The sequence below is a fragment of the Marmota marmota genome, unplaced genomic scaffold, assembly GCF_001458135.2.
Source record: "Marmota marmota marmota unplaced genomic scaffold, marMar, whole genome shotgun sequence".
Classification (NCBI taxonomy): domain Eukaryota; kingdom Metazoa; phylum Chordata; class Mammalia; order Rodentia; family Sciuridae; genus Marmota; species Marmota marmota.
The window spans coordinates 33,251,597-33,278,249 of NW_026000174.1; the positions used below are offsets into that span (position 1 = coordinate 33,251,597).

The window sequence follows — 26,653 nt, forward strand, 5'->3', positions numbered from 1 at the left end:
GGAGGATGGGAAAGGCAGCGGAGCACAACAGACACTAGGATGGCAATTTGTAAATCAATGGATGTGTAACTGATGTGATTCTGCAATCTGTGTATGGGGTGAAGGTGGGAGTTCATAACCCACTTGAATCAAAGTGTCGAATATGATATGTCAAGAAATTTGTAATGTTTTGAACAACCCACAATAAAAAAAAAAAAATCCTATCGAATTGAAAACAGAGACAAAAAAATTAAAAGGTTCCTCACAAAAGGAATATCCAAGAGGTCAGTAAACATAGGAAAAGGTATCCATCTACTTAGTAATCAGGGAAAATAAGCCAAATTAAGAAGCTATCAAATGCCCATCAGAATGGCCAACATTAAAAAGATTGACAGTGCCATGTATTTACAATCATATGGAGCAAAAGAAACCTTTATTCACTGCTGGTTGGAGTGCAAGTTGGTTAAAGCATTGTGGAAAACTGGTGGTATAATTAATGAAAATAAACATATCCTTTGACTAACCAACACTACTTCTAGGATTAAGTCTAATAGATGAACACTCAAAGTCATATATTAAAATGCTTTAAATATCAATATAATAAGGGAAAAAAATAACACAACCCATGTGTTCAACAAAAGAAGAAAGGATATGTAAATTGTGATGTCTTTAAATAGTAGGATTCTATACAGCAATTCAAATGAGCAAACTATGTAGTAGTGACAGTGATGAACCTCACAGCTGTGAGTCAAGAAAAAGACACAAAGGAATGTGCACTACTTCATTAATGTGAAATTCAAAACCAAGCAGCTGATTGGTAGTGTTAAAGTCTGGGTGGCAGTTGACTTTTGCCAATGAGAGAGAGGTCACGACTGAAAAAGGACATGAGGATTGCTCTAGGGATATGGTCCAGCTTTATTTATTAACTTGGGTAGCAATTGCACACTGTGCTCATTTTGGGTTAATTCACCGGTGTGTATTTTAATGATTTGTTTATTTTCTGTATATGTTATTCCTTATGTTTATTTAAGATGTATGCATAGCATGTAATTGCAAGGAAAAATGGATAAATCTACCATTTATAGACAGAACAAGCAAAAAATTTAGTAAGCATATTTAACAAATATGCTTACCAAGTAACAACATACTTAACAAATTTATTTAGTGAGTATACATAAACCCTTTAACCAACAATCAACAACACATGTAGCACATGGAATCACAAAATTGACTACATAAAAGGACATAAAAAGTAAGGGAACAATTGGGGAGTGAAGTTCACCAAATTATGCTACATGCATATTTGAATATATTATAATGCATTTACTTTTATAACTATAATACACCAATTAAAAATAAATAAATAAATAGAAGGAAGACCAAGAGCTAAAGGAAGGTGACGGGGCGGGGGTGGGAGGAGGGGGAAGGAAAGGAGTACTAGGGACTGAAATGGAGCAAACTATGTTATATGCATTTATGAATATGTCCAAATGAACCCCATTATTATGTAAAACTATAATGCACTAACAAAAAAAATATTGATTAAAAAGTAAGTTTTGCTGGATGTTGTGGCACACGCCTATAAACTAGGTACTTGGGGGTTGAGGCCAGAGAATTTTAAGTTTGAGGCTAGCCTCAGAAACTTAATGAGATCTTGTCTCAAAATAAAAAAATTAAAAGGGCTGGGGATGTTTCTCAGTGATTGAGAGCCGCTGCTATCAATTCCTAGAACCACAAAAATGATTTTTAAAAAGTCTCAACAGGAAATTCTGAGAATGCAATTATATTAGAAGTGAGTAGTTTGGAAATGTGAAAATAGCCCTTAGAGTAACTAGTGAGTTTAAGGAAGAATGATAATGTATTTTAACTAAAGCAGAAAAGTAATAGACACTAAGTATAAAAGCTTGTGAAATGCAACTCAACAATTCTTAGATGGAAATATTTATCTTTAAATGCCTATATTAAAAAGGGTAGAGATTTAATGCTTAAGAATCCAAATTAAGAAGTTAGAAAAAGAATTACAGAATTAATCCAAAGATAGTGAAAGGAATGAAATAATAAGCATTTAAGAGCAGAAACTAATAAAATAATGGGTAGGATACAATAGGCAAGATTACAAAAAGCCAAAAATTGGCCTTTTAAAAAGACATATCTGGAAATTTGCACAAGTAAAAATAAGAGAAGGCATTAAGAACATTAGAAGTTAAAAAGGGCACATAACCACAAGGACTGAAAAAAGCAAAACAATACAGCCATTTATTAATGTTATGTCAATAAAATGAAAATTGAACAGTTTTCTAAAAATATATGAATTACCAAATTGGTCTTAAGAAGAAATGAAAAACCCAAGTAGACTTAGAATCAGTAAAATAGTGGTGTTTTGTAATGTGTGCCCCTTATAACATGGACACTCAATTTCTCAGTATAAAAAGTGAAGAAACTCTGTCATATATCCAGGATAGATTTTGCCACTAAATAACTTCAGACTAGCGCCTTTGATCTGTGGTTCTCTAACTTTACAGTGCATCCAAGCCTCCTGAAAACTTGTTAAAACACAGGTACCTATGTATTAGTTATATATATATAACATATGTATACATATATTTATACACATACTGTTATGATGATGCATTCGTATATATCATACATAGATGGGATATAATTTCTCATATGTATATATGCATCATCACAAGAGAATTTGGTTATTTCAAATATGTGGCAGAAACCTAATTGTCCATCAATAGGAGAATACTTAAATGAATTAGAGTAGAATCACAAATAAATACAAAAAAAATCAGTGATGAATAGCAAATGTAATGTTGAATGAAAAAGAAAGTAGCATAGGAAAATTATATTAAATCATTTATGTATTTTAAATGTGAAACAACCCAATTGATTGCTTATTGATTCATTCATATATATAAAAAGACAAGTGCATGGAAATGAAAAATGCTGAATTTAGAATGGAGGAGGGAGTGAGAATCTTATTAGTGATCCATACCCAGAAGGCTTCTACCGTATCAATAATATTTTCTCTCTTAAGCTGGATGGTGCACTCATGGGCATTTACTGCACTTTATTGTGAACCTTTTTGTACACCAGAAATGTCCCAAAGGTGACAAATGTTCTGGGTGATAATCTATCTATATGTGAATATGTGCATATATGTACGTACATGTGCATGTATTTACATATGTACGTGTGTTTGTAACTTTTCTGTGTTTCCAAGAATCAACAGAAATTTGTCCGGGGGGTCTCAGTCCCACACTTACTCACCCTGGATGCAGTGTTGTTGCTTGTTCTGCAGCTGGTTACTTCTTGGTAAAGCTATGCTTAGGGGCTCTGTATATATAACGAAGTGCGGCAACTGGTTCCCAGTCCTGGAAAGACATTGAAATCTTGTGAAAAGACTTTATAATTCAAATTCCTGTGTATACCTAGACCCAGTCATTGAGAACATAAACTGTTGAGTTTAGAAATTTATGTATCTTTAAAAATTTTTTAATTTGTTTTAATTAGTTGTACATGACAGTAGAATGCATTTATGCACTTTGATATATCATACATAGATGGGATATAATTTCTCATTTTTCTGAGTGTACATGTTGCAGAATCATATTGGTCATGCAGTCACACATATACATACAGCAATAATGTCTGTTTCATTTTACTATCTTTCCTATCCCCACATCCCCTCCCCTCCCCTCCCATCACTTCCCTCTACCTAATCTAAGGTAACACTATTCTTCTCTAGTGCCCCCTACCTTATTGTGAATTAGTATCCACATATTAGAGAAAACATTCCGCCTTTGGTTTTGTGGGATTGGCTTACTTCGTTTAGCATGATATTCTCCAACTCCAACCATTTACTGATAAAGGCCATAATTTTACTGTTCTTTAAAGCTGAATAATATTCCATTGAGTATATATACCACATTTTCTTTATCCATTCATCTATGAGGGACACCTAGGTTGGTTCCATAGTCTAGTTATTGTGAATTGAGGTGCTATAAATATTGATATGGCTGCATCACTATAGTATGCTGATTTTAAGTCCTTTAGGTATAAACCAAAGAGTGGGATAGCTGGGTAAAATGGTGGTTCCATTACCAATTTTCTGAGGAATCTCCATACTGCTTTTCATAGTGGTTTCACTAATTTGCAGTCCCACCAGCAATATATGAGTGTACCTTTTTACCACATCCTTGCCAACATTTATTGTTACCTGTATTCTTGATGATTGCCATTCTGACAGGAGTGAGCTGAAATCTTAGAGTAGTTTTGATTTGTATTTCTCTAATTGCTACAGATCATATATTTGTTGATCAATTGTATTTCTTCTTCTGTGAAGTATCTGTTCAGTTCCTTAGCCCATAAAAAAAAGACTTTCTTACTGATTTTCATTTGAGTTTGAAAAACTCAAATTTTAGTGCACTGATGGGGATGGGGATGAATTGATTAAGTTTTACCATGGTTGTTTTTAGAAAAAGATGTTGCCACAAAATATAAGATGTTGCCACTAATTAACTTCTGACTAGTGCCTTTGATTTGTGGTTCTCTAACTTCACAGTGCATCCAAGTCTTTTAAAACATAGGTAGCTGTGTATCAGTAAAATGGTGCAGTAGGGAACTCTAAGTTTCTGTTCCTCCACAGAAACATCAAAAACCAAGCATAAATTAACAGAACTAAATTTGTTGAATTTTTTTTTGTCATGGAGATCAAGTTTTTATTCTATATAATATAAATAGGCAATACAGAAAAGCACATGTGTTTAATACTACAAGATTGTGGTTAATTTTGTGGAGTTACTATTCATTCATAATACAGCAACAACAATTAAAAGAGTAGTAACAGAATAATAATTAGATCATGCTAATATTTCATTTTAACAGTAAGAAAATATACCATAAATTTAAAGGTTAGATTAGATATCCTTTCAAATAAAATTAATAACCACATATGAGGGGAAATGCCTGTAATCCCAGGACTGTGGGGGAATGAGGCAGGAGGATTACAGATCTGAGGCCAGTCTAATGAACTTAGAAAGACCCTGTGTCAAAATTTAAAAAAATAAATTAATTAATTTATAAATAAATAAATAAATAAAAGGACTAGAGATGAAGTTAAGTGATAAAACACCCCCCTGTGTGCCCCTCTGTGTGCCATCTATGTTTCAAAAATACAAAACAGAGAGAGAATGAGAGAGGGAGGGAGGGAGGGAGAGAGAGAGAGAGAGAGAGAGAGAGAGAGAGAGACAACCAAGATAAGAAATTATAATTTGTACTTGGATTGTGGCAAAACAGTAAAACACATACCATGCTTATGCAAGATCTTGGGTGATCTCAAGCACTGAATGCACACACACACACGCACACAAACTCACAAAAAATGCATATTTGTTTACATGAGTATATTAAAAAGTTGACAACTTTATAATACTGGTTGATGTATAAGCATAGTTGTCTTATATATTTATCACAAATTATAAATAAACAAAAATAAAAACCAAAATGATGATTATATACTTATAACTATAATATATTCACATAAATGTAAGTGGATCTCAAAATAAAAAAACAGTGTTTTTTTCTTTTTTTAAAAAAAACAGTCATCAGTTACATTTTTATTTGCCTATTTTACTGGCTGAGATTTTGCCTGCTTTAAGCATTCCATAATTATAAAAAAAAAAAACCTATTCATTCCAGCAAAGCACATGTGAACTTAAAAATAACTTTAAAAATATTTTCAGGGTGTAATTCTTTATCATTTAGTATATTAATATGTGAACCATCCTCAACATTTAGTTCATTTATTTGAGATGAAAAATAAGTAGTACACACTAGCAGATTTTCTTTTGTTTCTCTTTCACATAGCTCTTGGCAATGACTAATCTGTGCTTTGGCTTCAAATTTGTTGAATTTTTGAAAAACAAAGATTTAGAGCAACTGAAGGAACACTGAACCAAGAAAACAATAACAACATCATGGGCAAGGGGCGCAGTTCAGGGTGGACAATTGGTTAGCATGCATAAGGCTCTGAGTTTGATCCTTAGTACGAGGAGACATGGCATTGCGTTAGGGTAACAGAGAATGAAAAAGGGAAAGGAAAGGAAGACAGGGAGGGGAGAAAAAGAGAGAAAGAAGAAAGAACAGAGAAGAGAGAAAGAGAGGGTGAGAGGGAAAGGGCAAGAAAGAAAGAAAAAGACAACATTGAATGGCAGGAAAGCTCTGTGTGTTTTTACTTGCTTTTGCCACGTACCATCTACAGTTCATTGGCAGTCTTGAAAATGTCAGTTCATGTTCCCAGTTTAGGACAATGGTCCTTCATTGTGGAAGGAACTGAGAAAACCTTATTCAAAAGTTGTGTGTCTGTCAGGAACTATGAAGGGCTGATGCAAGGAACTGGTTTCTGTCTTGCCTTAATTCAGCACTCTTGCACCCCAGACAAGTAGCACGTATGGATACAAAATTGCAGCTGCCTGGGATAGAAAATTATGATCCAGACACACAGTAGACCAGCTATGACAAGGACTGAAACGTGAGAAGAGGGTTTCTGTAGGTAATTGGGCATTCCAAAACACCTGAATATTCAGGGAATTTAGAAAGCCTCCTGCATTTCCAGGGCTATCGGCATGGTCATGAAAGACCTGAGAATAAATACCCAAAGCTTTCACCTCAGACCGATCCCTGGATCAGTGCAAGGCTGGTGAAGCATGCGAGGAGGCCTCAGCATGAACCCAAGCTGCAGAGACTGGTATTTTCTCTCTCCTCTTTTTCTTTTTTAACTCTTGGCATTCAAGGAAATCTCTGTCAAAACACTTTCAACACAAATCAAGAACAGGGATTCCAGTGACTACACATGGCAAGGAATACAGTATCTATCTGCAAACAGCAGTTTGGATAAGTGAACAAATGGACAACTTCTGATTTGGCAGTCAAAACCCAACAAAACAAAACCTAGCAAGTCCAAGGAAAGTAGGGAAATCTCATCTTCAGAGCTGCTACATTATGATATTCAAATGTTCAGTGTCAAATAAAATCACAAGGCAAGCCAAAAAAAAAAAAAAAAAAAAAAAGAGATAGAGAGAGAAAAAAACCAAAAAAGGAACAAAATAAATGGATAGAAACTATCCCTGAGAGGAAGCTCAGATTTTGAACTTATTAGACAAAAACTTTAAACACATTTAAGATGGTTATTTTAAAGAGCTAAAGAATCAAGGAATTCTGGAACATGATGTGATGATAAAGAAATTATAAAAATGAGCCAAACAGATATTCTATAGCCGAGAAGTAAAATTGAAATTAAAAATTCATCAGAGGGATTCAACAAAAATTTCAACAAACTGAAGAAAGAATCATTGAACTTGAAAATAAGATAATTGAAATTCAGGGCCAGGGATGTAGCTCAGTGGTAGAGCACCTGTTAGCATGTGTGAGGTACTGGGTTAAATCCCCTGCACTGCAAAAAAAGAGAAATAATGATAATAATTGAAATTAAGTCTGGAGAGTGAAAATTAAAAATAAAAGAAAAATGAACAGACTGTGAGAGACCTATGGATTACTTTCCAATAGACTAACACATATTAAGGAGTCTCAGAAAGAGAAGGGGCATGGTGAAAGGGACAGAAAGAATGTTTAAAGACATAATGGCTGAAACTTTTTCTAAATATCAAATTTGGAAAACATGAGTCAATGAAAAACATTTTGGAAGACATGAATCTACACATCTAAAAAGTTCAACAGACTCCAAATAAGATAAACTCAAAGATATTTATACTGAATACATTATGATGAAACTGTCAAAAACAAAATCTTCAGAGCAGGAAGTGACAAGTGACTGTGACATATGAAGAATCCTCAATAAAATTAATTGTCAATTTTTCATCAGAAGCCATGAAGGTCAGAGGGCAATTAATTGACATATTTATGGGGACATTACATATACCTTAGAGAAATAGAAAATGATTAAAAGAGAATACCATGAATCATATGCCAATAAATTAGATGACTTAAATGAAACAAATTCCTAGAAACATATAACCTATCAAGACAGGATCATGAAGAAATAAAAAATCTGAAGAGACTTACAACAAGTAAAAAGATTGAACTAGTAACAAAAACTTCCAACAAAGTAAAATCCAGGACCAGATGGCTTCACTGGTGAATTGTACCAAGCAGTTAAAAAAGAATTAGCACCAATCTTAAAATAGAAGCAGAGAGAACACTTTCTTACTCATCCTGTGGTGCCAGAAATACCATGATTCCAAATCCAGATAAAAGCATCCAGAGAAAGAAATATAAGACCAATATCTTATATTAATATAGATACAATGTTCTTCCATAAAATACTAGTACACCAAACCCAACAGCATATTTAAGAAGATTATACACTATGCCCAAGTGGAATTTACCCTCAGATGCAGGGTGGTTTCACATAAAATCAATCAACCTAATATACCAATGAATAGAATGAAGAAGAAAAAAAAAAACAGAGTCATCTCTAATACAGAGCATGTATTTGACAAGATCCAGTGCCCTTTTGTGATAAATATATTCAGAAAACTAGCAATAGAAGGGAACTTTGTTAATGTGACAAAGGGCATAAATTAATAGCCCATAGCAAACATCATATTCAATAGTGAAAAACTGAATGCTTTCCTCTTAAGATGAGGAACAAGGCAAGAATATCACCACTGCTATTCAACACTGTCCTGCAGTTTCTAGTCGGTGCAATTAAACAAATAAATAAATTAATTCACATTGGACAGGACGAAGTAAAACAATCTTTCTTCACAGAAATGATCCTATCTATGGAAAATTTCAAAGAATCTAGAAGAATTGGTTAAGATTCTATAAACCAGCAGTAAATAATCTGAAGAGGAAATTCCATTTACAGAATCATCTAAATGAATAAACTATCTAGTAGTGAATTTAGCCAAGGAAATACAAGACTTGAATTTTTAAAACTGTAAAAATTCATTGGAAGAAATTCAATGACACCCGATAAAATGGATGGACATCTTCTGTTCATGGACTGAGAGATTAATAAAACCTCTATCAAAATTCTCTTTCTTTGCAGAAATGGAGAAGCTGATTCTCAAATCCATATGGAACTACTATAATCCCTGAATAGATGAAACAAACTTGAAAAATAACAAATTTGGAGGACTCACATTTCCCAATTTAAAAACTTGTCTCAAAGCTGTAATAATCAATAGAGTGTAGTTGTAGAGTGTAGTGCTGGCATGAGGAGGGAAATATATACCAATGGAATAGAATTGAGCATCCAGAAATAAATGCATACATTTTATGGCTACTTTTTTTTTTTTTTTGTCAATGTTGCCAGGCGACTCAAAAGGGGAAAGCATACTCTCTTTAACAAATGGATTTCCACATGCAAAAGAATGAACTTGGGACACTGCTTCTCACCATATCTAAAAAAATAACTAAAAATGGATTAATAATCTATAAGAGCTAAACATGAAACTCATGGAAAAAATCACAAAGTCTTTATGACCTTTGATTTCACAATGGATTCTTAAATATGACGCAAAAAACATGAGTAACAAGAAAAAAAAATGAATTGGACTTCATTGAAATTAAGAGCTTTTATATATCAAAGACTATTATCAAGGATATGAACAAAAACTCATAGAAATAAAATATTTTGAAATTATATATCTGATAAGGAGCACCTAGTTAAAAATGGGCAATGTCTGAATAGACATTTCTCCAAAGAAGATACATATATATCCAGTAAGCACATGAAATGATGTTCAATGTCCTTAACCACTAGGAAAATGCAAATCAAAATCACAGTGATATATCACTTCACACCTACTAGGGTGGTCATAAGTTTTTTTAAACACAGAATTATCATGTGTGCAATTCCTTCCCTATGTTGATACTCAATAGGATTAAAAAAAGGAACTCAAACTGGTCTGTATGTCAATGCTTATTGCAGCATTATTTACAATCTTTATAATGGAAGCAACCCAACTGTCCATCCGTGTATTAATGGATAAGTAAACTGCAGTATATGCATACAATGAACTGTTTTTTTACTGGTTCTTTTTAGTTATACATGCTTACAATAAACTATTGTTCAGTCCTAAAAAGGATAAGAATATATACTGCAGCATGGGTGAACTTGAAAAACACACCCATGTGAAATATGCCAGGCACAAGAAGACATATATTGTCTGATTTAACTTACATACAATATCAAGAATAGACAAATATATTGAAAGAGAAATTAGATTAGACATTAATGGAGTTGGGGACAATAAATAGGTAATGGAATTTATTGTTAAATGGTTAAAAAGATTTTTTTGAATGAATTAAGAAAATGAGGCATATATACACAATGAAATTTTACTCAGTCATAAAGGAGAATGAAATTATGGCATTTGCCAGTAAATGGATGGAACTGGAAAACATCACACCAAGTGAAATAAGCCAGACTCAGAAAGTCAAGGGTTTAATGTTTTCTCTCATATGTGGAAGCTAGATCACAGAAAAGGAAATAAAAGGGGTTTGTGGGGGCTGGATCTCATGAAAATAGAGGGAAGATCAATGCAGAAAAGGGAGGAAATGTGGAATGAAATTATGTTATGTACATATATAAAAATGCCATGGAGAATTCCACCTTTAATTATATCTATAAACCATCAAGTAAAAATAAATAAAATGAAGATCAGTGGAGTAGAGGAAGGGAAATAGGGGGAGAGAGGAGGATGTAAAGAGGAAGCACTGGGGACTGAAATGAACAAATTAAATTCCATGCATGTATGATTATCGTCAGAATGAAACCCACTATTATATATAACTACAATGCACTAATAAAAACAAAACAGAAAGTGTTTGGGGTCGTGGAAGTTTTTACTAATATTTAGTGGTAGTTGTATAACATGGTGAATGTAATTAATGTCACTGAATTGTACATTGAAAGTAGCTAAATGGCAAATTATTATCATATGTATTTTATCACCAGTAAAAAAGAAAGAAGAACCAGGTATCTGTTGAACTTCTGTTAGCATACTTTTAAAACTAATGAATTTATACTCCTGCTTAAATCTTTTCACTGATTCTCCCTTGCATATCAAATCAGTATAAGATCCACTGCCCTTTGCAACCTTATCTCATGCCATTTTCTGTTCTGCCCATCATATCCTAGCCATACTTCTCTTCTGTTAGTCCCTTGAACATACCAGGGCCTTTTCCTGTGCCTCTGCTCAGAGCAGTCTTCATTTCCTTTTTGATAATATTGTATCTTCTTAATTCTATATTTTGATAATATTGTATCTTTTAAAAACTGTTTTATCAGTTAGCTCTTGTTATACAACAAAACATCCAAATCCTGGGGCTAACACAATAAGCTCACAGTTCAGCTAGAAGATTAAGGTAAGGACTGGGCTTGGTTGATCCTCTCTAGATTTGCTTATATGCCTAAAGTGGATTGATAGAGTTGGCTGAGGCTGATTTACTGTGTACTGGGGCAATGTCTGGATCATATGTCCATCATTATCCTGCAGATTACCTTGGGCTTGCTCCCGTGGGATTTGGCAGTGTTTCAGGGGAGTAGGAGTAGATGTCTGCAAGGATCCCCCCATATATTTTTTTTATCAGTGTCTTGTAAACTATCCATAATAGTGGAATTCATTGTTGCCTACAAGCCTCTTGAGGCCTGGACTTGAAACTGGCACACAATCACTTCTGCCAAAGCAAGTCATATGATCAGCCTGAGATTCAGAGGTAGAGAAACAGACTCCTCTTGATGTGAGGTTCTACAAAGTCAGTTCAAAGTGTGTGGATACAGGGAATGCAATCTGTTTGCAATTTTTTGATCACATGCTTTCTCATTGAGATATCTCCATTTTCTTCACCACACTTGCTACACTTCCAAAGTACAGGCATGACTGGCCTCATGGGCAATTGACGTACCTGTGCAACCCCATGGTGTGCTGCCCTTAGTAAGGCTCTATGATTGTTTTAATGCCCTGTTGTGGCCATCTTCACATTTTTAGTTATTTTGCAAAAGAAATTCTACAAATTATGTAACTATTCCTGAGCATAGTTATGTGGGTAATTACTTGTTTATTATTGCTCTTTGTTTTCAGATTGTACGCTTTACCAGAGTTAGAGCTGTTTCTCTCTTATTCAGCAAGTGCTTAGAATAATAGTAGGTATATAACTGGCTGAAAGTACAGATGCTCTTTGACATAAGGCTGGGACCCAAAAATCCCATTGTAAATTGAAAATATCTTTTTTTTTAAATATTTATTTTTTAGGTGTAGATGGACACAACACAATGCCTTTATTTTTTTATGTGGTGCTGAGGATCGAACCTGGGTCCCACCCGTGCTAGGCGAGCACTCTACCGCTTTACCACTGAGCCACAATCCCAGCCCAGTTGAAAATATCTTAAGTTGAAAACGCATTTAGTAACCTAATCTATCAAAGATCGTAGCAATGTAGTACATGGAAGACTATTAGTTATTTCCTCTCATGATTTCATGGCTGCCAGGGAGCTGCCAGGATCATGAACAATAATTGTCAACCTAAAATGAATAGCAGAGAGACCAGCTCTCTGAAGTAAAGATTTTATTCATGAATGACAGGAGATTGCAGTCTGGGATGTGCATGCCAGAGCCGTCCATGTGCATATCCAGGAAAGCAAAAGAAAGCAAGAGTTTTCGGAAGGTGAGATGAAGAAGGTTACATAAATTATTTTGAAACAATTATCTTTGACGTAAGGATGAATTATAAGGGTGGTGTCCCAAGGCTGAATGTTTCTGGGTACATGTCCTTGTAGAAGTATTTTCGTATGGACAAGGCTGTGCTTTTTTTTTTTTTCCAGAGAGAGAGAGAGAGAGAGAGAGAGAGAGAGAGAGAATTTTAATATTTATTTTTTAGGGTTTTTTTTGGCGGACACAACATTTTTTGTATGTGGTGCTGAGGATCTAACCCTGGGCCACACGCATGCCAGGCAAGCGCACTACTGCTTGAACCACATCCCCAGTCCAAAGGCTGTGCTCTTGACAGCCTTTTGTCATAGTTCTTGTTCTCAGGCCAGTATGCTGAGGACCACCCCCATGGCCTCCTGACTTAATTCTGCTAGACATTGACATAGCCAGTCTATTTTGATTCTCACAACTTTCAAAGTAGTGTACCTTATATCAATAATCCAGGATAATATCAAAATTCAAAATAGTATGGTTTCTAGTGAATGAAGTTGAAAAATTTTAAGTTGAACCATTGTAAACCAGGGACCTTCTGTATTCTTAAAATGAATGAAACAAGCCACACATCAGTCATCTAATTTGTAGAGTGGCAAAGACATGTTTCATAGAAGTAATGCAGATTATATAAGAATATGTATTAAAAGCACCTGGCACATGAGTTGATTTTCAGCACACAGTCCCCTTTTTTCCTGTATGAATTTTATGCTCCTTCTATGCTTAAAAATATATTGTGGAAAGAATAGGTACTTTTTCTGCCATTTAGGGACTTCTGCTTTGGTTGGGAGAATGTGATTAAGAGAGAGAACAGTTAGTCCTATCAACTATTCCAGTTCAGTGAGTGTGATTCTTTATAGAATATGAGGAATCTTGTGATTAGGAGCCCAATTACTCAATACAGGTAGAAACAAAGAATTCCTGAGAATTTGACAGTTATTTTGCTGTAGAAATGGATGTGGAAGAGAGAATCAATAATTTTTGAAATGCTTCCTAAGTTCCAGACTTTCTGGCCCTACATATATGACCTAAGTTAATTACTTCTCACCTTTAGAGAATTCTAATGAGATAACAGTTATTGTCCCCATTGTGTAGGTTAGTCAGTGCTATTCAGATTAAGGGACTTGCTAACCTCACAGCCTGTATGTGATAGGAATGGAATTTGAGTTTAGTGACCTGCAGTGAGCCTAGGCCTTCTGAATTTCAAAGCCGTTGATCATTCATCCAACAAATATTTAATAAGGTCTCATCACCTGTTACCATAGATTCCACTGTGTTGATTAGGGAGACTTTTCACTTACCTTTGCCTTGTCACATGGAGGAGGTGAGACCTCCTGGGTTTCCTGCCTAAAGGAATAGGTGGTCTCATTGGGAAGCCCCAGAAGGGCATGCCCATTCCTCCCAGCTCAGCTCCCTAGGGAGCAATGTGGTTCACCTTGCTTCCTAGTAGGAGTGGCCTGACTGAACAGCTTTTCAGAAGGGTGCTCATGGGGCAGCTTTTAAAATTCACCTCCTCCTCAGAATCTTGGAAGCCAGCCAGTGCTCCTGGCCATCTGGTGAGGTGAGATCATTGGGTAGGGGAAATACATAAGGGTCTCATTGTAGAAATTACCTCTCGATTAATTCAATGCTGCAAAAATCTCCCTGAAAAAGAGGCAGCCATTCCTCAGGAGGGTGTCAGCACATCTTTGGGCTTTTCTTATGTATCCTATACAAGCTGCCTCCTGGGTCCAAGAACCACACCTGTTTTATTTCTCTAGAACTAAAAATGCTTGTAATGTGTGGGGTTTTTTTTCAGGTTAAAATAACATTATTCTCCCTTTTAAAATATTAGTATGTCACTTCATAAGCAAAACAGAAGCAAAGACTCCTCACTTGTCAAACCTCATTTCCAGACACTGGTGGATCCTTATGGATAGTGCAATAAAAAAAGAGTTGTTGGTTAGAGAGAGCCGGTGGAGTCACTTGCATGGTTCCTCGCACAGAAGCCCCCAACATTAGATAACTCCTGTGTCACAAACAGAACACAAGCTGGGGATTTCTTCACTTTAGCACAGCATCCATTCGAGAAAAGGGCTGGCCAGTAGCGATAGGCTTATCTGGATCTTCTGATTGTCTGCGATCCTCACTATCAGGATGGTTGGCTACCCATCAATTTCCCTTTGATGCGTTGTAAGCTGATTATGCTGTGACTATTTCAGAGGGTAAAAAAATATAATGAATGAGCCCCAGTGAACTGCAGAGAGTTCCTGGAGGCTTCCAGGGATTGAGTGTTCTGACAGTTTCTAAGAAGTTGAGGTCTCAGGGAGAATTCCCATCCAAAGCCTTTCACTCAGGCCACGGTTCACCCTGTGTCTGAGTCTTTCTCTGTATCTGGTGAATTTGAGTGTGAAACCTTTCCCTTACCTGGACATTGCCTCCTTTGGAGTTGCCTCCTTTGACAGCTGAGCTGTCACTGGGAAGTAAAATTGATTACAATTTTTTTAATGCCACAGCTGTTGTTTTTTACCTCAGCTGCTTCCCATAATTCCACAGATGGTAAACATATGTTTATAGGCGCATAGAAGTAGCAGCTATCTTGGATGCCTGCAATCTTTAATTCTTATTTTTCCTTTCATGCAGAAAGTCAAAGTCGCAGAACTGAAAAATCATATACATTTGTAGATTAATATTTCTGTGCATTAAGACTTTGGAAGCAGGAGGATAGCTAATGATATGCTAATGAGCTGACAGTTTTTATTGATCATAATGAAAGCCGACAAGTGTCTTTCTTGGCTTTCATGCAAGCTGGAATATTTTATTAACTGTCTTTAGGGCAGAAATATATGATTGGTTGTACTTTGAAAATCCTCCTTGTGAGTTTCCCAAGTCTTACTTTTTGTCAGCCTGTTGCCAGAGCTTGAGTCCCTGGCAGTTTATAAACAGAACACATCTTCATCCATCTATTTACATGCCTGGCAGGAAACTCTCCCGCCCCTTTTTCTTTCCCTTTCAAAGCAATTTGTTTCAGTGTTTTAGCATACAAAAAAAATGGAACCATTTTCTTCAATGTAAACAGAGATCTGCAGGGAAATAAGAGCCTTAAAAAATAATTAGCATTTGTTTGGTGGTAAAGGGGATTTCATTTGTATCAGAAAGCTCTGAGTGTTTAGGAGGGCATGCCTAATCTTAGTTATTCCATACATAAAAGGGTCCTAATGGCATAATTTTCTAATTTTTTTATTGTACCTTCCTATATTTCTTAGTGCAAAATGAAAAATGTTCTAGGAATAATGGGCATTAGTTCCTTGAATATTAAAAACCCATAATGTACAATCTATTTGGTGCAAATTCTATTTCGGTGCTGACTGCAGAAGGTATAGGGTGACAACAGGTGGATTAAAAATACAAAGAAAAAACTATCAAATTTTCCCCCATCTATCAGTACTAATGTTATGCTCAAATTTGGGACCCCCAAAAGACCACCAGAGACCGAGATCGATGTAAGCAGCAAAGAGGCGTTTATTGCAAGCTAGCTCGGTCCTCCGCGTACACAGCTACTAGTGACGCTGAGAGGCCCCAAGCCCAGGGTTTGCAGCAGTTTTATACACTCTTTGGGGAAGGCAGTGACTTCACATACATCATAGCATCTCTTAGCAAATCATCACACACCGTGGGAAAATAATAAAACAACTCTAAAACATAATTAGCACATTCACTGGCGGGAACAAGTTAGGTAGGCGTGATTGGTTAGTACAAGAGGGGAATTCGTTTGAACTGATTGGTTTAAGCCACGAGGGGAGTATGTGCTGAACTACACGGTTTCCCAACATGTTAACAACAACCATAAAACTACTGGGAAGGTCATCTGGCATCCCAGGTATTTTCCCTGTCTCATGCTGATTGGTGGTTGCTAGGGGGTTGCTATGGGTCCTCACCTAGCCTAACTGAGTCAGGAACACCTGGCACTGCAGATCTCTCCTGTTATTTGTAGATAAACAACTCAGCAGGGTGAGTATGTGCCTAAGAGTGCTCTGTGGGTTTTTCCAAGGAAAAGAGTCATGCCTCCCTTCCTTGGACAGGCTTTGCTCTGAGGTAGAGGCTGGTTTCTCACTAACTGTAAAAGCTTATTAATTTGGACTCTATACCTTAGGGATTTATTTAGATTTTCAGATCTGCTGAGGTTTAGCATTTGCACAAACGATGAGAAATAGATTGTTTCCCAAATTAATACTGTAAATAAGATTGCAGGGGGAATATTGGGCTACCTAAAGCCACCTCTGTTTTCCAACCCTGAAAAACTATTTTGGCAAACAATGTCTAATGTGTCTAATGCAAATACTTTGTTATAGTTTGTTTGATTAGTATCTATTATAACAATAAAGATAAAGCCTCATTTTGATAAGAGGTCCTTACCTCTTTGTAGCATTATTTTGTTAGCACATTAGCCATGGGCCTCCCTTGAATTGTGCTTTTTTACCTATAGCTTATGATAGTGGACTGGTTTTGCAACATGAGGACATGTAGTGTATGTTTTAAAATTAAGATGTCCTTTAGGAAAGCTACTTGAAGTCTTAGATACTTAAGTTTCTCATAGGTTAAATGACTGGATGCCTTGGTCCTAGGTCAATAATTCTCATTAAAGGTTCAAAATCAACTCAGAATCTTTTTCAAAATAACACTAGACTATCCTTTCCTAATCTGTCTGGAAATTTTGATACTTTTAGGTTAAAAACTAATGCCTTATGTGACCCTACCAGCTCTCAAAATTATGTGGTGAAATATAGTATAATTCATACTTTTCTAGAATTTCTAGCTTTTAAAATATTTTACAGTGCCTATGATTTGAAATCTACCACAATAGAAACAGCAGGGGATACTGAGATGAAAGTATATGATCTTTTGTCCTGATGGTATTTATAATCTAGTAATTCCATTGATTTCTATTCAGTTTCAAGTCAGTGAGATTTTTACTTTGTTCATATGTAGGCTTGGGATGATATTTTAAATGCTATGAACTTTTAGGAAATAAATCCTCTTGCTCTAAAAGAAGCCAAGGGTCGAAAATAAAGCAGGGTTTTATTTTTTATCAGTCATCAGGGACAGCTTTTGAAAATACAGGAAAAATGCAGATTCCTAAGCCCACATCAACCTTACTGAAATAGATTCTTTGGGGACTGGGCCAGGAATTTGAATGTTAAACAAATGCTCATGTATTTAGGAACACAAGGAACTTGAAGCTTGAGCAACATTGACAAGACAAATAAGAAATAAAACATTGGTCTGAAAAAATGAGATAAAACAAAGTCAACTGACATAAACCTAGCTAATTTGCAATTTCAGTTAAGTATAATACATTTCAGATTAAATGTGGAGAAATAATAGACATTCTACTTATTTCATCTCTCTGGGAGAAGTTACAGTGCTGGAAGGCACATTTTCATCTATGGAAGCCTTCATAGATAGGTTTTTGGAGAACTAAGTCCTTTGTGTTAATGAGCTACTTTGTAGCTTGTAGTTTCATGCTCTGCAAAGCTCCTTTTTGCAGTTTAGCAAGTGTTTCTTCATTGACAAGTGTCCTGTTGCTAAATGATCCACATAGCAATTTAGAGCAAGACATTCTGGTTTTTATGCTGAGGAACCTGCTGAAATGCACACATATGCATGTAGTCTCATGCATACGCATACAATCAGACTTCTTGGGGTTCCAGTTGATATTTGTTTTCTATCACCACCTTTCTTTTAACCCACCTTCAAATTCCATCCATTCACTATCAAATTAACATTCTTATCTTGATTTATCTGGCAAGAACAAGTTTTCATGCCAGTATGTGGGCTGACCTTTCTGACCTTTGTTCGGAAAAAATACCAAGCACTTTGAGCTTTTGTGTTAATGAGCATTGGGAAGCTGTCAGCTTTTATTTCTGTTTTTGTTCAAGTCAACATCATTGACCTTCACCTAATGATCTAAGCTTACACAGTTGTGCCAGAGATTAAAAGTGGAAATACAGAGAAAGAGGAAAGGTAGGGGGAACAATTTGAAATTTATCAAAATTGAAATAAATAGGGTCAAAAAAAAAAAAAAAAGACAAGGAAAATTACTGTGTCCTAGCTTATACTGCTATTGGATAAACAGGATTGAATATTCTCTTTCAGTGGATTTTCCTTTTTTTTATTATTTATTTATTTTTTTTGTAGTTGTAGATGGACAGAATACCTTTGTTTGTTTATTTTTATGTGGTGCTAAGGATGGAACCCAGGGCCTCACACATGCTAGGCAAGTGCTCTGCCACTGAGCTCCAGCCCCAGCCCTTTTTTGAAAGGTAATTGATAACATGACTAATGAAATCCAGACTTCTGATTGCCCTTTCCACAGAGGATAAAATAAGAATGAAATAGACAGAAAATAGATGGGCCCAGCCCTTTCCTGGTGCATGTGTTTTTTACCACTTCTGTATCATCTAGAACCACCAGCTGACCTGGTTTGCCTATGAATCTCTTCACAGGTTTAAGAACTGAAATTTCCCATGTCCCAGGAAATCCCTAAGTCCTGGACAGACCAGGATGATTGTTTACTCTGGATTCATCCATGATCAACCTGATTAGACAGATGTTTTCTAATGCAATATTCATTTCTCTATGATGGTCTATTCTTTGATGCAAATCTATAGCTTTGTCTGTCTGGATTGATCATATATAATATGATCAATTTTAGATTGATCAATTTAGAGATTTTAGATCTCTGCTTTCATTACCTTTCAAGTTTATATAAACTTGAAAGGTAATGAAAGCAGAGATCTAAAATGTAATAGTACCAATTTGAATTCCTGTTTAAATGACTCAGAATTTGCTAGGATTGCTAGCTTTTTTTTTTTTTTTTTTTTTTTTTTTTTTATCCAGGACTTCCTTTTTTAGATGAAGTTACCTGAGGCTCACCTGGTGGACTAGGGTCAGATCTAGAACCTGAACCCAGGTCCTCTGAATTTTTCTTCAGTGCCAAATGTGCTTAAAATTGCCCTAACCTCTTGAAGGAGTTAATTTGCTTTGAAAAAAATGAATAGCCCTGTCCTGAGAGAAGCTGATTCACTTGGATTTTGCTCCATTAATTGCTCCCTAGTATACCCTTACAAGAGATTATGAATTAATTTAAGGAGCAGTGGCAGGGACTCCTTCCCCACATGAGGCTGCCTCCTCTGGTAATCAAAAACGGTGTATCATCCTGTAAGAGGAAGAGGTTAATAAATGTATATAATTTGGCTGAAGAGGTGCTGTGATCCTGTTATTTCTATTAATATTTTCAATTAATATTTTATCTTGAAATAATAAGCAGAAAATGGCATTTGCTGATTGCCTTCTGCTGTTTAGAAGATGAGCACATAAATGTTAAATGTTACTCCCTCTGAACGTCTTGCAGCACTATCTTAAGCCTATATTTTATTTATAGATTAAGCTCAATATTCTAAACCAGATTCCACATCTCCCATCTGTTCTATAATCTCTCTTCCATCAAATCAGAAAAAAAAAGAAAGACAAAAACCAAATAGACCTAAAAACAGAATCTTAAATTTAACTTGAAAAACCCAAAAGCCAAGTCAATATTTTCATTGACAGATGCTGCCCCTGATGACTCTCTTAAATTTGGGGTATTTTTTCAGACTGAGTTACAGTTTTCAAAAGATCACCTTTATCTGACAGATGTTGAACAAATCTAAAGATTTACTAGTAAAGTCTCAATGTTACTCATTCAGTTGAGGAGGGAAAATTGTTACAGAATTTTCCTGATGTTCAGTTTTATTTCTTTGACTAAATGAATCAACAGAATCATTTTAGTCTATTACTTATTTCTTTCCACTCTTAAAGGAAGTCCCGAAAATTAGCAATATTTAACATCCCAGGATGATTGGGGTGCTGAGGAGGATTTTATTGCACCCATGCCTTCTTAGTCTGGTAGTTTAAAGACACTTACTGATGGGTCCTTGGAGCTGTGATCTCATTGGCATTAGTTAGTGGTAACTAACTGTGGCTTTCTCAAAATGAATGTACATCTCAAGATTCTGAGAAGAGGATGATTTGGAGTAGTTTAGTGTGAAAGGGTGAACTCACTTTTTGAATGTATCAGTCTTGCTCAAAAATAATCTGACCTGTTCCGCTGTCAGATCTCACAGGGCCATTTGACCTGCTGACTGTAATTGTGATTGCTCCTTGTCTCTTCTTTTTCAAGGGGATCATCCAAGATGGAAAAATCATCTTTATGCCAAATGGATACATAACACAGTGTCCAAACCTAAATCGCAGTAAGTAACAATGTACAGCATTCCTGCGTTTAAAAGAATATATAACTTGTTCATAATATCAGAGAAACACATCTGGAAGGGTGTAGAGAAACTGCAGGGCTAACTTCTGAGGTGGTGAGGATAGCAAAAGTGAAATTATTATATATATTGCATAGTTCTTTTGAATTTTTCAAAAGATTGTTTCTTGTTTGCAAAATTAAAATTTGAAGGTAAGAAAAGTATAAACAGTAGATTCTGTATTTGGAAACAAATGCATATTTAATATAATCATACACATACTCACACATATACACACATAGTTTTTATAGAATTATTCTTTGAATTTTCCTCTTCTATGTTATGGTACATTTTCCAGTCACCTTGCAATAAAAATTAGGGTTTAATTTCAATGTAAAATGTCATGTTGCCTTTATTTTTAATTAACAGTTTTTCCCCACCTCTCTCTCTCCCTCCTTCTCTCTCTCTCTCTCTCTCTCTCTCTTTTATTACATTGAAAAAGAAAAGGCCTGACGGGTGTGGGTGGTACATACCTGTAATCCCAGCAACTTGAGGCAGAGACAGAAGGATCACCAGTTGCAGAGAACAGCCTGGGCAACTTAGTGAGACCTTGTCTCAAAATTTTAAAAAAAGGGGTGGGATTATGGCTCAGTGGATAAAAAGCAATCTAACCTGCCTGGCTGTGCAACCCTGTGTTCAGTACCACACACACACACACACACACACACACACACACACACAAAAGAATAAGGAAAGAAGGAAAAGATCTAGACCTGAAGTCTTCTGTGATTTTACTCAAATTTTAACCAAAATAGCAAAGCAGAAATCCTTCCAAACAACCACTGTTTAAAAATTTTTTTTCCTTATGCTAGCAGAAGATCAATATAAATTTTATATTTTCTTTATTGAGCTTGCCCAACCTGCAGTGATTTCTTAAGCCTGGTGCAAGGAATAATGGATTTACAGGAGCTTTTGGCCAAGATGACTGCAAAAGTAGGTATCTAAATTTCACTTGTGATGTTTCATTTCTTTCTGTGTCCTATCCGGAATTTAGAGTGATATGTTATAATGGAAATATTTCTAGCCTTGGCATCTGCAATATGTTACTGCAAAACTGTTTTAGTCTTACTTGAAATAGGACCACCTATAGTAAACATAACCATTCAGGTCTTTGATACTATTAGGCTTTATCAAAATGTTTTTCTTGAAAAATGTTTGGAAGCAAGAGGCAATATGTATCACTGTTGGTTCTCTGAGAGTGGAAAAGGAATTTGCCCATTGGCCATTAAACTACTAACACTGTGAGATGATATATGGTCAGAGCCACTGCTGCTTATAAGCTAATGCATTTTGGATGTAAGAATAATTGCCAGTAATCACGAGGGGCAAAATAGCTATTGTTAGGAACAGATTACTGTCCCAGGAGGGCATTATATCAAATTTCGATCATATGATTTGTTTCAGGACTGGTCCTGAGTTAAATAGGGAAGAAGGCAAAGTTTGTCTTCCAGCATCTTTGCTTTTATGATTCTGCATCACTGCTGTTTTCACTCAACAGGCATTTGCGAGGACTTGCTACTTGCTGGGCGCTGTGTTAGGTGCCAAGAGGCAATGATGAACAAGACATGTTCATATCGAGTGGCTGAACCAAACTTGTAAACAATTAGGGGCTTAATATTTATTCATAAAGTGTAGATTTATAATGAAAAGACCTGAGCCTCATAGAGAAAGGCACAGGAAAAAAAAAAAAAAAAGAAAGAAAATGTGGTTAATGCTGCTGTTATGATACCAATCAGTTGTGGACATGAGTTCCGGCCTACGGCTAAGAAAGAATTAGGTTGGGCCTAAGAGACATTATACTCTGCAAAAGGAAGAATTTTAATAACAGTGAAAATGATACATTAATCCCATTCCACCTGCAGTTATGACTGCTCCCTGCCTTCAGCCACAGCATGTGGAAAAAAAAATTTGGTGGGTAGGTAAGTGACTGGGAGGTAGGGGCATATTTTGGGCCCTTGGATTTTACCATTGAAGACAATGTTTCTATTTCAAACTAGAGTTTTTGGCCAACTGAAATCCCCTTTTGTCTGGAAGGGAGAGATGGAATACTTTTGTAAGAGAAAAATTGAGACTGAGGCTCGAAACCTAAGGCATTCGCTTTTCACTTCAGAGTGCAGTGGAAATGTGAAATGCAAGCAATTATTTGCCATCTCAGCTTGTGGCATATAGAGGCTTTTATTTCATATTGTCTGGAGCAGCTTGATCTCAATACTGTTAATTATATTTTAGCATGCTATCACATTTTTGGAACAAGAAACATGCCACTCAGTCTCAGGTGATTGCGGTTCTCCATTCTCCAGCTCTGAGGATGCCCTTTTCTTTCTCATTCTTTACCATTGCAGGGAATGCCATTTTTCTTTTTAGCTATACATTGTCTAGGAGCCACAATGAACTCTATCCTCAAAACATTATTATGTAAAATGGGCATTTGTGAGACAGAAGATATTTAATTGTGAGAAATTGCAAGCAGAAAATGGTTTAATCCACCTTCTAACCTCCTGCTGCCCCCCAGCACTTTGGCAGGAGTATAAGTCTGCTTCTTCCAAAGTGTGCATAGAATTATAATTCTACAACTGAGTACTTCCATTTTCACTGCATAATTGGAATCTTGAACAGGAGTTGGCATTTTTTTTTTCTATAGAGGGCCAACTAGTAAATTTAGGACTTTTGTAAGCCAAGACGTAAAATTGAAGATATTGTGTATGTACTTGTTTTTCTTAAACATAATAATTTATAATAACTTAAAATATAACCATTGAAAAATGTAAAAAACATTGTTAGCTCACAGGCTGTACGAAAATAAGTGGTCGACCAAACTTATCCCATGGGTCTTTGTCAAGGGTTTATCATCCCTTGAAGTATGTGAAGCTGGAAAGTCACTCATGCTGGGTGATATTTATTGAACATTTAGTATTTGCTAGTTCCAATGCTTTAACATATGCACTGTCACTTTAATCCTCACAAAAATCCTGTGAGCTAGATTTAATTTATTAGCCTTCTGTACAGATTAGAACAAAGAGGTCCAGAAAGGTGAGGTAGTTTCTCCTAATATAATGGATGACAGAGTTGGGACCTGAGCTCGGGTACTTAGATCCTGAAGGTTGAATCATGACTGAGAAAGTTTATTTTGCAAAACATAGAATGTGAAAGAGATATTGAAAATATATAGAGGGACTGAGTGGTGGAGGGAAGGAGATAGATGCTACCAGCAAGAAGATGGAGATGTCAGAAAGAAGAAGGAAATAAAAAGAGAGGAAGAGATGAATGCATGTTTGATCACTTACCAAGCTGAGCTAAAATTCTCAGATGTACCTGTTGGAAGTGAATAGAGCTTATAGTAACCTATGGAGAAAGGCTAGGGCAAGGACAAGGGCTTTTATCTCACCCTTTGGCTGTGAGCTCTTCTTTTCCTTGGAAATTTGTGGGAATTCTTTGAGTCCTGCATGTTAATATTGTGTATGTTTCGGACAGAACCACTTAGGACCACCCTATATCATATTATCTCAGTGCCCAGTGTTACCGCTGTTGACCGGTGACGAGTCCTTGCTTCCCCAATGTTGAAGAATAACACCAGAGAGCACGCCGAGGCAAGGTCAGAGTAGAAATTAGAAGTTTATTAAAGGACAGCAGAAAAGACTTCTCCCGGAGGAAGAAGGGGACCCAAGAGGTGGAATCCATGGAAGGGATGTTGTCTCCCCTTTTTATAGGTTTGGTGATGGAATGTAGGTTGGAAGGCCGGAGGGGTGGGACACAGGTGGGCCAAAAAAGTAATCTGGTCAGGAAGGACTTCTGAGTCAGCACCTTTTTGCTGGGGGCTGTTCATTAACATTTCTTTGAGGTGGACTTTGGCCTAGGGCCTTTTGGGACTTCATTAACATTCCATGAGTTGTCCTGTGTTTTCCCCAGTCATTCTCTGCAGGGTCTCCATTTTAGATTTCACTCGATATTAGACCCGATTTACCTAACTACACTGACTACCTAATTTTAAATCTGGCTTCACCAGGATCCGTCTCCAAACCTAGGCTAGGCCAGGTGAATTATCAGGGAAGAATTCTTTAAAAAAATTTTTTCCCCCTATAGCCAGTGCCAAAGTCTGAGTAGGAAGTACTTACCTTGTGCTTTTGTGCAAGGCTTGTTTCCATTTAGTTCACTGTAAAGCTGAATGTACAGACCATCAGATCCCCACCTTTGTATAAAAGACCCACATCTTGGGCATACCCTGATCTCCAGTTCTGCCTCACTATATCCTGTGAGCCACCAAAGAGGAGCTCAAAGGCTCCATGTTTCAGGAGAAACCTTCAGGATGTAGGCCACCTTTGGCTTCACATGCCTCCTGGGATCCTTGCTGTCACTTTGTTTTGGCCTTTGTGGCATTCATCTCTTTGTGTCAACCTTGTGATAATTTTCTGAAGTTTTCATTTCTATACTGAATGTGGTATCTTAGTTGGGTCTATCAGTGAAGTCTTGGTAGAAGCAGAAGTGTAATTTGGTCTTTTGGCAAATTGAGGAAGATGGCACCTGGAGATGTGAGACAAACCAAAAGTTAAATATGGTCCCCAGAAGCAGAGAGAATTCTGAGGCACCAAGTCCATCTGGACTCAGCCTTTGCCTTTGGTTAAATGAACCTATTGTGGTAAGATTTAGTTTATGTGATTGGAACGAAGCTTGGAGGTTTGGTTTGAGCTGTCCAGCAGCCATGATGAAGATGGTGTATACTCATTAGCTCAGATAGAGAGTGGGCTTTGGACTCAGATTGATCTGATTCTGAGTACCCTTTTTGTCACTTTTTTTGTTGTTTGTAACCATGAGCAACTCATTAAACTTGTTCTACCTGCTGTTCTTCCTTAATTAAATGGTGAAAATTGTTCCTGGTTTTGTAAATATTTCATGAGAACAGTTGAGTGAGGCTTGGTACAGGACATAGAATAGACTTTTGATAAGTGGTGGCTGTTGTTATTTCTGCTGTCAAACCTAGAAAAAAGGGAAAGATGGTCCTAAAAAAAATGCATACCTTCCCCATGACTTGATATTACAAAGACCAGCAGAGACTACAAGTTGCTGTCAGGGCCCTGGTCTAGAGCAGGTACAGAGAAGTCTTGAAAGGTAACAGAGAATCTTCACACTATTCATAGTGAAAACCCTGAGCCCTTCCAGAGAGCAAGCCCAGTGCACAATCTGGACAGGGCTTGGTAGCCACAGCCAGATCAGCCCAAGGGTCTGCCTAGGATAGCTCACTGTTCCTTTTCTCCTTTCAGAGTTGGGGTATTGGTAAATGACTATGTCCTTGCTTGAGCCAGGGAAGATCATAGGAATTGCACTCAATCACATTCAGGTGACAGAGGTAGGGTAGAGAAGAGACCTCTTAAGAAATCCTATGATTTTGATAAAAGTACATTTTTTTTTTCAAGGCAGAGAAGGTGAAAAAGAGTTACCCAAAGTAGTAAGTCCTCCCTTGTATTGTTGTTCCTTCACACCTTAGTGATCCCCTAGAGTCCACCACTCCCCTGGCTTCCTCTGAAATTCTTTCAGGAAGTCTTGCTATTGTGGGAACTACCCGCTGGCTAGATCAGGTGTATTGTGATAAGGTCCTGATCCCCCCCCCCCCCC

At 36.5% G+C, this 26,653-nt stretch overlaps 1 protein-coding gene across 2 annotated transcripts in view; it reads left to right on the forward strand.

Moving 5' to 3' along the window:
- Nell1 (neural EGFL like 1) overlaps nt 1–26,653 on the forward strand; it is an 801,023-nt gene that overhangs the window by 186,665 nt on the left and 587,705 nt on the right. For both annotated transcript variants that reach the window (XM_048788493.1, XM_048788492.1), the window contains exons 6-7: nt 20,917–20,989; nt 21,897–21,979. In XM_048788493.1, the coding sequence (XP_048644450.1) occupies nt 20,917–20,989; nt 21,897–21,979 (156 nt within the window). The remainder of the gene's footprint in view (nt 1–20,916; nt 20,990–21,896; nt 21,980–26,653) is intronic.